Below are 14,808 nucleotides of genomic sequence, written 5' to 3' on the forward strand. Positions count from 1 at the left end.
AGAAAGACATATACGTTGTTCGTCGTCTGCCTTGAACGTTGGGGATTTCTATTGTTACATAATATAAGCCTCTCTAACAATTAATGTATGAAATAATAAAACTGCAATTTTTACAAACCTAGTACTTGCAATCCCCTTCAAACGATGATTTCCTTTCGTATATATATATATATACGTATTTAGAGCATTTATCTAAAATATTAATAATGACACACATTATGCTGTAACAACTAAAGAGGTATGGGCACAACTCTCTTTAATTTGATTATTTGTATCTATAAGCTTATTTATGTGAGGATCGATCTGAAATATATTTCTTTACTCTGTCAGGAAGTCGAATTTGTTAAGTGATTTCGCTCTTTGGAACAATTCTGCTATTTTAGCTTTAATTTAAAAACAAACTTTATAATCATACTGGATGTTTGTGTAGTTAGTTGGTGCGTGTTTTGAAATAAGAAACGAAGATTTTTTTTATTGAATTTAGTTTCAGAGCGCGTTCCGAACCGGTAAGAGTTTTTTTGCAATAATGTAAACTTGACAAACGTACAACTTTCACTTTATTTTATCAAAGACATACATTACAGACGGCCATTAAGTTACTTGCACTGACTATCCTAAACTGTCCTAATAAATCGTATTCACATTTGTTGCCTTAACCTAATAGCTTGATGTTAGCCCTAGTCGGTCAGTGTTTGCTTCCGAGCTCCATATCTGAATTGGGCCGAGTGGTCCGATACTTTAACAGATGAGGTTTGAGTAAAGCTCTTCAACTCGAGGAGGGGTCGCGTTGCTTTTTGGCAGGTAGGGATGGGGCCCACTGCGGGACTGCCTTCTAAGAATTCCAAAGTAGATTATGCTTAGATAGAAACCGTCATGTAGAAATTCCATTTAGAATAATTTTGAAAAGGTTTCTACCCTTCTGGTGCAGCGACGTGAATATATTTACCAAACAAGGTCTAGATTCATTCAAGGTTAAATATTTATAACAAACGAATGCAGTAATAGCCCAGTGGGTAGGAACTCGACTTCACTTTCAGGGGGCAGAGTTCAAATCCCAGCACGCACCTGTAACTTTTTTAAGTTATGTGCGTTTTAAGTGATTAAAATATCACTTCAACGGTGAAGGAAGATATCGTAAGGAAACCTACATGCCTGAGAGTTCAACATAATGTTCTCAAAGGTGTGTAGTCTATCAATCCGCACTGGGCCAGCGTGGTGGACTACGGTCTCATTGCGGGAGGAAACCCGTACCGTAGTGGGCCGGTAATGGGTTTATATGGTAAATGCAGTACCTAGGTAGCGGAGCCGAATAAAGTAACAAACAAAAAGACAAGCTTTTATAATATTAATATGGATATTTATTATATTTATATTTATCGATAGTTGATTATAGTTGTATTAATTAAATATACCCTCAATAATTGTTAAGTCGTATATGCGACAATAACAATTATACATTGTAAAGTCAACATCTCCTGAGGATGCTCCGGTTTCGGAGCGAAACGTGCGTAGAGGGAACATTGCCGAAGATCTGTTTGGTGTGGAGTATAAGGATTGAAGAAGTTATAAATTACACCAAACAGATTCTCCTGCTTTTCGCGGAGTATACCAAATTAAGCTTAATTTTGATAATATATCATGGATTTTCGCAAAGAAACGCCTGCTTCTATCCAACGATTATAGTTGTTTATATTTGTATTATAATAGTTTGATTTATATTTATCAATAGTTTTATTGTATTTGTGTAGTCAGCTTTAAGTATTAGTATTTAGTTACTCGTATGTATGTTATAAACAGTGTACATATTTCCATTTTTCTTTTCCTAAGGTGACCTGGCAGAGATCGCTACTTAGTGATAAGACTTTTGTATCCTACTACATACTTGAAGATTTTGTTCTATTTTTTTGGTTTTCTGAACTTGACGTGCGATACAAATAAAGAGTATTAATAAATTAAAAAAAAAACCTAATAATAAATAACCTGTATCAGCGAAAAGTTTGCTTAAGTTACACTACAGCGACTGGTTAGAAAACATAGACACTTAGTAAACAAAGGTGAAACCGCGGGGTATAGCATCAAAATATGCAAAACAGGGTCTTAATTTAGAACCCCGCGTTATTAATTAACTCGCAAATTATTTAGTTTATTTTTATTTTTAAACCGTTATATTAATTTATTTGAATGACTAGGACTAAATGAATTGCTAAAAGCTTTCAAATCAATTTACATACATATAGTCAAAGAGTGGAGTGTAAACAATGGGACGCAAATGGGCTAACTTAAAAGCCTTTGCATGTAGTGTGTAATAGGTATGGAACTACACTATTTTGTTAACAATGTCATTTGATGTGGTGGTTTACCGGGTCAAGCTGCTAAACCGTGATGGCTCAACGGTTACTCACTTTCATCTCTTTAAGTAAGCATACCTTGTATCTACATTTCCTATCCCTACTAATATTATAAATGTGAATGTAAGTTTGTTTGTTACGCTTTCAAGCAAAAACTACTGAACCGATCATCACGAAACTTTGTACATATATTCCTGAAGGTATTAGAAGTAATATAGTATAATTTTTATCCCGAAATTAAGCTCAGTTCTCTTGGGAGAGGGGACGAAAGTGTTTGACGACTTTTAAACCAGGCTTAGCTTATCCTAAATATATAAAGTGCTGCCACATTTATGAGGCACATGTCTTTCGAAAAACCAAAACAAAAGCGTTCGAAGTCGCGGGCAACAGCTAGTAATTAATAAAACAATTAATAATTATAATACGACAATGCGCACATCGCCTTCTAGTCCCAAGTAAGCGTAGCTCGTGTTATGGGTACTGTTGTTTTTTTTATGAATAATATACGAAAATACTTATATTATAGATATAAACACCCAGACACTGAACAAAACTCATGTTCATCACACAAACATTTTCCAGTTGTGGGAATCGAACCCACGGCCTTGTACTCAGAAAGCAGGGTCACTGTTCACTGCGCCAATCATTTGCCCATTGCCCAATCAATGGGCAGTTATTGACGTATTTTCTATTGCTGTCAAGATTTTTTAAATATCTTTTTCATTCGTTATTAATTTTCCATTCCTTTGTGTTTTCTTCCTTATTAGCACTAAGAAAATTTTGCATTAATTTGCTACGAGAGCTAATTTTATTGACCTCTCAAATTAGCTCTCATAGCAAATAAAAGACCTATGTCCAGCTGTGGACTTCAATTGTTGTGGATTATTTAGATTAGATTTAACCCACTCTTTCTATTTATATTTAAGTGCTATTGTTATAATATGAAATTGTGTTCTGCCCGAAGTTCTACTGGAGTTGTAAGTACCTCTTTGCCTGGGAGAGGAAACCGCGCGTTTATATCATCTTAAATAAGATATAGTGATAAAAAGGTTTATGACGATGATGATAATAAATGCTTTTCAGTACGCCTACTTGTTAAATAATCCATTTCAGAAATTCTACCCACTACGTTATTTCGCTAACATAGTATTTGCATTGTTCGCAGGTGGTGAGGTGGTTCATCACGTGGGGCGATGCTGGGCGGGGCGGCGGGGGGCGCCCGCTCCCGCCCGCCCACTGACCTGCACCAAGGTATGTTTTCCTGGTACATCGCGCGGAATTACATTTGTTTTGCTAACTGGACTCGTTAGTCTTTTTAGTTTATTGGAAACTCCTCATTCATGCTTTCGGTTTATCATGTAGTTAGATTAGTTAGAAAAAACAGCTTGTCAATATAAAAAATGACTATTGACCCCGTTTAGTTCGGGCCTACAAGGAATAAGTTTTCGAATTAAAACTGTAATTGCAACAGTTCAAAATGGATGGATACGCCTAAATATAAAATTACAGATAAGCGCTAACCTTTACGTTAGTTTACTTGACAACACTAGGGATACAGTACTAGCTGGTCGTACTTGATAGCAAGGTCTTGGGTTCGATTCCCGGGTCTGGCCAAGAAGTATTGTGTAGGTATTGATATTAAAGTGGAGAAATTCTTGCGAAGAAATTCAAGCGTTGTTCCAACCGGTCACTAATTTCTGATAATAATTAAAAACCAGTATTAGATCAGGTGAAGCGGTGATTCGGGGGGCCGAATTCGTATCCCAACACGCACCTCTAACTTTTGTGCGTTTTAAATAATATAAAATATCACTTGCTTCAACGGTGTAGGAAATGCCCGATAGTTCTACATAATGTTCTCAAAAGAGTGTGGAGTCCACCAATCCGCGCTAAGCCAGCCTGGTGGGCTACAGCCTTAACCCCTTGTCATTGTTGGAGGAGACCCGTGCTCCGTAGTGGGCCGGTAACGGGTTGATGTGATGATGATTGGATCAGGTTGGTGATCAGGATGCTCTAAATCCGTGTGAGAGAGGTGACATGTACCCTGTAATGGGACTCTAAAGTCAAGGCCACTTAGCGTGCTTGCGAGCAATCAAACATTAAGACGCGCGCACGAAAACCCGAATTTCAACGCTATGATCTGGACTAAAGAATACAATTTCCAATCATCAGAGCTAGGAAGATCAAATCTGACATTTTACGTGTCAACGTTTTTCATAATTATTGTTATAATTGTTGGAACCAAGCTTATAACTTGCTCAGTTGCCACCAAATAACCTGTTAAATCAATATTTTGCATTCTGAAAAATTACGTAATGTTTAAAAATGGTTTGGGCGTTATTTGATGGCAACTTTCCAGAGCGGCTAGCTTGATGTGGTGTCGACTGAGATACAGAATAGCACTGCTGATGGTAGTTGGGTGACCATCGCCTATGAACAGAGCAACACTTCACAGTGACACTTTGTGTGCAATACCACCAGTATCGACGCCCTGGCGTAGTTCTCACCCGGATGAGCTATGTCACAAAAAGCTCAGTCAGAGGCAGTCTACCTCTATTTTTTGGCTTTTCGTTGAGTTTTAGGGTTTTAATTAACCTGTTTGTTCCAGGTGTCACGAGATTTCCGCTCTATTCCTTATTTCCTACGCACCAGGGTGGCAGATCTACACAAATACATAAAGGTGAGATATTTATGCATTACTGAATAATTTCCGCATGCGATTGCATCTGCGTGTAGTTTCTTTTCGCGCCATTTAGCGACAGTACGGTTTCCCAGTATGGTGACTAGAGGGCGCTGCTTCGTTACCATAAAAAAGAATAAGTAAACGAAGGTAGAACTTCCACTTGGCACTCAGAACGCATGTGGCCGGGCGTTAACTCCGTATTGGCGTGACAAGCGAAATTTGTGACGTCATGACGTGAGAGTGGCGTGCGTGAAATCTAACATCGCTTCTCGGATTTGCCGCTAAGACGCGAAACGTTGCGGCTATCATTGTGACACCGGAGAAAGGAAACAAAAATAAACATAACCATTACTTATTTTGATACGAGAGGGTGTGAGAGATTTTAAGGGGGTGTTTAATAAAGCCGTTAAGAAGAGACTTTCTGTATAGGGGTATTGGAAAGTTCCAACGGGGCTAAGCTGTCCGTCTGTCTATCCGTTCGTTCGCCTGTCTGTCCGCAAACTGTATTTCATGAATCTTAATAGGTAAACAGTTGAATTATGCATAGAATGTATATATCCGTCATAACAAAAATAATATAAAAAGTTTCCAACTTTCTATTTTTCTATGTTTTTCTTTTTTCTCGCAAAATCAACCTTATGTTCATTGTCAGAGCTAAGACCATACAGAGAAAATCAGCGCTCTGTGATCTGTACACTGTTAGAGACTTTGTTTACATAGTATCGCTAATAACCGACGTCGTTGACTGCGAAAAAGTGGTTGTAAGAAGGGTGCTTATGGCTAAAGTTGCAGTAAATCGTCTCGAGAAAATCAGGAGGCATCGAAACATACACCGCAAGACTAAAGTGTAATTTTGCACGCCTCCGAAACCAGAACTCTACAATCTCGTAAGCTCTCTAGAAATGATGCGTCGAAATGTGGTGCTGGCGTAAAATGTTAGGAGTCCAATGGACTGCGCTAAACACAAACGTGCCGATCCTGGAGGAGCTGAAGATCCAGATCCGTCTGTGTAGTCTATTAGCTCGAGGACAGCTCGCATTTTGCGGTAACGTCGCAACGAAACGCCTGATTGCTTAGCACGCCTTATTATTATTGGCCGCGTGGAGTTGAAAGAGAAACAGAGGAGGAGTACCGACCCGTAGGATCGACTGCATTTGTAAATGCACCCACGAGAATCCAAGGCTCATTCAGAATGGATCAAGATCGTACCTGGCGAGCCTTAATAAGTAAAGCTGGTATACACGGTACGGTACGGTAGTCACGGTCCTCAGCCATGAGGTCACGACGAAAATGAGTGAGAGAAATTTATGATTTATAAAAATGTTATTTTATATCGGGCCTCTCTTATTAATAATAAGCCTATGTGTCAGCGAAGATTAAGTTGGTGTCATATTCGGGGAAAGTACCGAATTACAAACTGCACACCTTTGTTCTACCACCCCTTCAGAACAGCGTACGCGCTCTCGTAACATAAGTTTGATTGACGCGGGCTTTATCAATACTTCAATCTTTTTATGGTTTAAGCGAACTTAAGAGGGATCTTAAGAATACATGAAATAAAATATTAAAGACATTGGATACGCTCACGGCTTAATTTCATGGCAATGGCAATATATGTCTCATGTGGCATGGGGTGGTTTATGTTTTGGTAACTTTTACCAAAAAAAATCATGTCACAGTTTTTTTTTCGCGATTGCTCTGGTAACCAGAGCTTGTCTATCGATATATTTTTTTAGTAAGTTAGCAAAGTTTTTTTTCATACAATTTAGCTCTGGTAGCGGACTAACCTTTTAGAGAGGCAGTTATATTAAACCGATACCTCTACTCGGTTTCTGCGGGGCAACGTACCGGAACGCTATATCGCTTGGCCGCACCTCTTTGTCAGTCGGTTGGTTACTAGCCACGACCAAAGCCTCTCAGCAGACCAGACCACAGAAGTAATAAACTCCTTCATTTCTCCGCCGGGGACCAAACCGTTTGTGAGGTCCCGCATCACAGTTTTAAAACCAAACCACCACTGCGTTAGGTCGTTAAAAAAATCCCATCTTGTCAGTTAACTGCTCCAACTCAGAACCTGAACTCGCTGGCTAAAGTTTTATACCTTACTAACTAGCGGTGATATAGCCCAGTGGGTAATAGCTCGAATCCCAGCAACACCTCCAACTTTTCAAAGTTATGTGCGTTTTAAGTAATTAAAATATCACTTGCTTCAACGGTGAAGGAAAACATCGTGAGGAAACCTGCATGCCTGAGAGCTCTACATAATCTTCTCAAAGGTGTGTGGAGTCCACCGATCCGCACTGGGCCAGCGTGGTGGACTACAACGTCTTCGTATTGTTTGAGGAGACCAGTGCCGTGAAGGGGACCGGTAATGGGTTGATATGATGATCATGACATATTGTTTAATGAATTGCTTAGTTAGAGCATGATGGAAACACAACCAACACACCAACACACCCTTCTACTAATATAATAAATAAATAATTAATTTCAATGTTGGATAGCCCATATATAGATGAAGGCTTTAAGTAATATATCATCACGCTAAGACTAATATGAGCATAGCACCAATTAACTATGAAGAATGTTTATAAAATTAGTAAAGAATCATAACTAGTAAACGAACATAGAATCTGTATGTTCTATATTAGCATAGCTTCCAGTTCCATGGAACAAAAACGTGGAAAAAATCATCACATGTTTAACCCTCGACGCAATAATGACGGGGTGTTATAAGTTTGACGTGTCTGTTGTATGTGTATGTGTGTGTGTGTGTTTGTTTTGTTTGAAAGGTAAATAAATCGTGGGTGTTCTTAGTAATGTTTGATGAATATTGGTCCAAGATGGCCGCCGCCACAAAATGGCGAATAACATACTTTTTCACATCTTCAATGTGAGTATAAAATTAAAGAGCTCGACTAGTTGCATTATGTACGCTATATTGAAAGTCGGGGGTTCTTTTTTGTGTTCTATGACGTCATGGCGTATATCCATAGAGCATAGAAACAAACCGGTGAGTGATGTAATCGTGGTTAACATACTCCACGTGTGCGAGACGCGGGAGTCGCAGTGTGGAGTGACGCGAGAGTCATTAGGGCCTCTTGGAGACGGCAGCGCTGGTGTAATGACTTACAACTGTGGAGGATATAAATACTTTTTAATTTTTATCTACTCTCGTATCGTAAAATTTGAATTGTGAATTTCAAATCTTATTTATATTGACATACTTTAAAACACAATAGCGATTATTTTTGTAATTATTAATTAGTAGCTGATACCTGCGACTTCGTTCGCGTGGATTAAGGTTTTTTTATTTCCACGGGAAATCTTTTATTTCCCGTGACAAAAGGTATCCTATGTTCATTTCCATGTCAAACGCTACATGCATGCCAAATTTCATACAAATACGTTCAGTCGTTTTTGCGTAGTTGATTAAAAATCATTTATAACATTAGTAAGTATACCTTAACATTTATAGCATTAGTAAGATTATGATTTACCTACGAGATGGCTATCTCCTTGGTATGTCGATTAGGCAACAGTTTTCAACAAGCTTGGCCAATTACTTGGTCCGTCAATTAATACTATAAAAGGTAAAAACTCTCCTACACAGTGTTGGCCATTGATTTAAAATGTTACTAGGTTTTGGCCTACGGATTTCAAAAAGGTAATTGACCGATAGCCTACGGGAGTCTCCTGTGAAGCCGACATACCGACCCACGTTCAGCGCACGGCGGACGGCGACTGCCGCGTAATCGTAAACATTGCTATGGCGACTATTCACGAAGCTAATTCTCACAGGTCTCTTTATTCTTTATGGCACCCTGGTACTTTGCGACGCGCGGTTAACTAGAGTTCCAAAGGTGTTCCAGAGGAAGGAGGAAACGCAACAAAATCAGACCTAATACATTAATTATGCTTTCTAACGTAATCTACTCCTGAATTCGAATCATAACTAAAAAAAAAAAATAACAATTTCACCTATGTGAAATGATTTATGATAATAGCTTTCCTTAGCTTACAATTACATTGTAAAATATCAAAATTGAAACCTTTTTCTTAGGTTTATTTTATTTACGATTTATTATTCGTTCATTAAAATAATAACCTACCATAATAAAACTAAATAATTATATCTAAAACATCTTCTGTACCGTTTTGAGTAAGCGAGAACTATTTGAACTGTTTACATACTTAATAAGAATATGTTTGAACAAATACGATTTTACACTAGGATGTGAAGTTTTATCATTAACATTATTGCAAAAAATAGTTAATTAAAAAAGGTTATTTAATTCTGAATTATAACGATGTAAAATTTGTTACCGAAGCTTACAATATAAAACTGAGTTCCTACATGTCCGAAATATTTATTCATGAAGTATTGATAAGATATTATTAAAACTGTTGTCAGGTTTGTCATCTTCTGTAATATAATAGTAAAGTTTATCAATCATCTAGATAAGATGATTGAAAATAACTTTTAGTTGAAAAATAAAATACATAAAACGCGTTATTGTGGGCTTATCTTAAAGAGAACATTTAGTATTGCATACGCGAATAAAACAATACGTTAGCGCGTTTTAATATAAGGAGTAAAGATTGTTTGTTTGTTTATTTGTTTGTACCCAATAGGCTTCGAAAGCACTGGACCAATTTAAGAAATTTCTAATCCAAATGAAAGCTACACGAAGTAAATTAGGTTATAATTTATTAAATGGAGAGTTTTAAGAAAATATAATGCAACACCAAGTAGCAAAATTATGCCTCTTGATGATAAAAACGTATATACCAAAATGATCAACGAACTCGTACCTACCAAAAAGTCCGGGAGCGTGTCATATATAAGTCGATATAGCTTTTGCGTTCTAAATTTTACAATTTTTCCTTTCCTCGTGAAGTAGTCCGTTAATAGGTAAGATGCATTAAGTAATCTCTCTCTCTCACAGTCTGAGAACGAGTCCTCACGTAATACTGTGAGTCGAATAGTACCAGGCTGCCATAACATATAAAGATATTATACGAAGCACGCGGGACTGCCAACGCAGGCCTTGATCCGAGAGAATAGATAATGAAGTAGGTGGCAGTACTCGTAGTACCTACCTCGTAACCCTAAGCGCCTTTTGTTTTTTAACAATGCAATTTCGTTGTAATTATTGTTAAATCATTACTAGGCAACGCTAATGTCAAGAGAAGAGTGAATAAGGGATATTGTAGTTAAACCCTTCGGATTCCATTTCCATTTATCGCTCTGGACTTTTATAAATTATTGTTTAGAGTAGAGCATAAAAAATATTGTTAAATCAATCTGCGAATAGTTGGCTACAGTGGTCTCACCTTCTTAACGGAGTATAATATTTTTATTTTTGTACTTGATATCAATTTAACCATAATAACATAACATTTTAAAGTTTGTGATTAATTGACATCTTCCATGGAACAAGCAAATCAATAACCGCATTCAGAGTAAAGTTTACCTATATTTTTAAAAACAGATATTGACTAGTTAGGTATAAATTTAACAGTCTGTTATTTGGAAATAAACGATGACGGTGAGTTAAAGTATCACGTAATACTGCGCGTCGCTAAGTACCAGGCTGCCATAGAGTCTTAAGAGATTTAAGAACAACTGCACGGTGAATAATAAAGGCACAACACGTGGGCGGGAGTTATCAACCACAGAATAGATAATACCTACTTTGCATCATTTAGGGAGTAACTAACTAAATAACCAAATAATTAAAAGACAGGTATAGGCTACATATAGAGTCATCATCCGCAGCCTTTTTTCTTCCCACTGCTGGGCACAGGATTCCTTTCACATAGGAGGGCAAAGACCCACCAGGCTGCTCCAATGTGGGTTGACGATATTATCCCAGTGATCATAACCGGGACAACGGCATAACGTGCTCTCCGAGGCACGGGGTATGCTACTAAAAATTCTTAACCTCCAACAGGTTACCATGATATCTTAGACTGCATCATAAAATATCACGCTGGAGCCAAGCTGTAAAACCATACAATTTCTCATCTGCATTTTTTCATATTATTACAAAACTACGTTCCCCGTTCCCCGTTCCCTCGTACGACTGTTTGTCTGATTGCGATTAACTCAAAAAGCCTCGTAACTCATTTTATTCATGAATACAAAAATAATTTAATTTGTCTATCTATGGTCACAAGTTGTTCAAAAAAAAGTTAACTCTATCACAAAAAATGTGGTTAGGGCTCGTTGCGGTGAGAGCGTGCGTATTGGTAGTATTAATTATTTGTACCCGAGCCGCCTAGGTAGGGCTCGCTGTGCATAACCACGTAATACTGCGCGTCGCTAAGTACCAGGCTGCCATAGCGTCTAAAGAGATTTAAGAACGACTGCACGGTGAATAGGTGGCGACGTTAATCATTCATTACGGTTTTCTGTAAATTGGCTGAAATATAAAAATAATCGTCAAAGAGAAATGAAGACGTCAAGCTGAAAGGACGCTATACTAATTATTGATAATAAATTATTATACTACAAGTTTATAGTACTCATAATTAGTTTATAGTACCACAAATAATAAATTAATAGTTCAAAGAAACTAATAAACACGCAAAACCGAACAAAGTTCTACCTTTTAGTTTGGTTTATTTATAAAAGCATGATTTTATTTCTTCTTATACTATTATTCCTATTAGAGAGAAAATTAATCAATAACCCATTTACCATACAATATGTTAATATTATATAAATCGGGTAAATAAATATAAATTAACATCATTCCTGAATTATCGACTATAGATGAAAATTATATATATACATATATATATTAACAAAAATGTTTCTTATAAAATTAGTGTATTGTCATCGGTCCTCGATATATCTACAAAGTTTGAATAAATTCATACAAACACAAACAGACATACACACAAAAATAATAAAAAGCGTGTGAAAAATCCCCCAGGATATTAAGTCTTATTATAACAGTTAAGTAACGAAATTTGTTCAAATTAGTCAATCAAGACGAGGGTGTCGAAAGATGATAACATTGGTATCGTATTAATAATCCTTATCCAAATAAAAAGTTTCTTAATTATGTACGTAATTACTCTTTTTTACGAGAGAGAGTTACGAGGGGCACAAAAATGCTGAAACTAATATACTTCCGAACGTTGTTCACAGAAATCGTAAAGAAACGCTGCGGATGCATTTGGAATTGTTAAAATTCTGCTTTGATACGTAACTCAACTGTCCATAGGAATCGAAAAATATGCGATGGAAGGATTTCTTAAAACAGCATTTGCATTTCTTTCAATACTTTTTTGGTTATTAATCTTTCCTGGAACTGGAGTTAATTGAGATTATAGCACATAGTACGTCAATGATATATAATATTAACTTAATAATATGACTCCAAACATAAAACAAAACAACTGACCAATATATTGGGCGTACCAACATTCATTGAGTTACGATATTTTGTTACGCATGTTCCAACTTCAATTTTATGGGCATATAAATAAAGTTGAAAATGGTCCATAGCTAGGATCACTCAGTAGTTTGCAACGTTATATTACGCGTCGCAAAGTACCAGGCTACCATAACGAATAGAGAGTCTCACGGCCGCCGTTTCAGTTTTAGTATTGAACTGTTGACGAATGCATTTTGTGACGTCATCAAATATTATTAATATCTTGATAGAGAGAAACTATGCTATGATAAGAACTTAAAGGCGTTTCACATTTGAAAACTTTAGTTTTAGAGCCATAATGATTCCGCGGGACAACATTATAAGGTATATAGAATGCTTACCACTTACCTTCATCATCATCATCATCATCATCATATAAACTAATTACCGGCCCCGGACACGACTCTTCTCCTACAATGACAAGGGTTTAGGCTGTGGACCACCCAGTGCAGATTGGTGGACTCCACACGCCTTTGAGAACATTATGGAGAACTCCCAGGCATGCAGCCTTCCTCACGATGTTTTTTTCTTACCGTTAAAGCAAGTGATGTTTAATTGCTTAAAACGCTCATAACTTTAAAAAAGATACAGGTGCGGGCTGGGATCCGAACTCTGCCTCCCGAAAGTCAAGCCGAATTATTTATATTATTAATCTTGCTTTACAGGAAGAGATCTGAAACAAGAAGTAGCCAATGTGCGATAATAACATAATAAAACCATTGAGCTAATCTTATTTAATAATCCGATTAGCTCAGTACGGTTTTTTTAAATAATATTTCGCAGTAAACCTTAAACATATTATTTTCTTTTTAATTAATAGGTACATACAGTTCGTTGTTATTATAAAGATTTTAAAAATAAAGATATTTTATTCTTTCTATTCTATAAGTTGTGTTTATAAAATATGAAAACAACCAAACGGTCGATAACGGCGCGCGGCTGGGTGGGCTTGCCTGGTGGGTGTTTCGAACGCGGGACGGTAACGTAACACTGCGCGTCGCAAAATACCAGGCAACTATAACGCATTAAGACATTTGAAAACTGACCCAGTGAGTAAACCTCGCGGGAGACACCGAACGAAGGCAACTTCCCAGCTCACTTTTGATCCCGTACAATAGCAGATTTGACTAATATAATTTAAATGTGTAAAATTAATCATATTTGAATTCTAGAGTTAGTTGGAGAGCTCGCCAATCTATTCCGGCTATTTGTTATCTACCTACTTTTCCGGCCTCGAAAAATAATATAGGTAGTATTTATGGTTTGTAACATGGTGCGTGGCAGCAGTTTGTTCGACTAACAACTTTGTGGTTCTTATCTTGTCCTTTAATGTTCTTGAAAGTATACTTACTTATATTTTGAATTCCAAGAAAACCATATTATGACTTAGTCGGTAGGTAAGCTACAACACACCTACAACAATATTTTTACGTCCGCAGTACTAATTAATTTTCCTTACAAAGCTTGAAAAGAAAAAAGTAGGTATACAGAAATATTTTTGTAAGTATGTTTACATAATAATTAGGATCGATAAGACGAGGAGAAAATCAATAAATTTTTAATACAAAACGGTGCATAGATGGCACTTTTGATGCGTACATTTACATAAAATATGTACAATAAATAGTAGTAAGATGATGATGGTGGTAACTATAATCGTAATCTTGTCCGGGTCTGCTTTTTATTATCACCATCTCTCATTGCCTGATGTGAGATACTCTGACATTTAGGTAAAACTAATTTAAAGGCTTCCTGCTCAGAGCCAATCACATCCAAGCATTTTTATCGTTTATATGCTTTAATCCTTTATGCTCAATAGGACTTTTCTGCTTACGTTATACTAAGTTTAACTAAGACATCTCCAAGATGTCAACCGGTATTTTATTGTAAAATTTTACTTTAAATTGATTAATTGTGTCTTCTTAGTTTAGTATATCCACAGACAGTTTGTTTTTGCTTCTACATCGGTGGGTAACATATATTCATTCATATTGAAAGAGCGACGCGATTGGGCCATGTTTGGAATACCGTTGGTTCGTCACGTAATACCGCGCGTCGCAAAATACCAGGCTGCCATAACGCGTAAAGAGCTCTGAGGGCACACTGGAGATAATATTGTAATTTATTTTGAAGGTGATTCGTCTGATACATATCAGGGATTCTGCTTTTAGTTGAACTTAAACTAGGATTGTGCTGTCCATTTATAACTATACGATTCTTATAAGTATGATAGCCTAGTGTTTAGAGCTTTTGTCTCCCGGAGTTGCATTTTTATTTAAACAATTAAAATATCACTTTGCTTCAACGGTAAAGGAAAAAAAACATC

General features: G+C 36.8%; 1 protein-coding gene across 1 annotated transcript in view; it reads left to right on the forward strand.

Annotated features, from left to right (window-relative positions):
- LOC120629103 (protein winged eye) overlaps positions 1-14,808 on the forward strand; it is a 146,211-nt gene that overhangs the window by 86,713 nt on the left and 44,690 nt on the right. The window contains exons 2-3 of the mRNA XM_039897865.1: positions 3,514-3,599; positions 4,957-5,028. Of these exons, the coding sequence (XP_039753799.1) occupies positions 3,542-3,599; positions 4,957-5,028 (130 nt within the window). The 5' untranslated portion in view covers positions 3,514-3,541. The remainder of the gene's footprint in view (positions 1-3,513; positions 3,600-4,956; positions 5,029-14,808) is intronic.

The sequence above is a fragment of the Pararge aegeria genome, chromosome 14, assembly GCF_905163445.1.
Source record: "Pararge aegeria chromosome 14, ilParAegt1.1, whole genome shotgun sequence".
Classification (NCBI taxonomy): Eukaryota; Metazoa; Arthropoda; class Insecta; order Lepidoptera; family Nymphalidae; genus Pararge; species Pararge aegeria.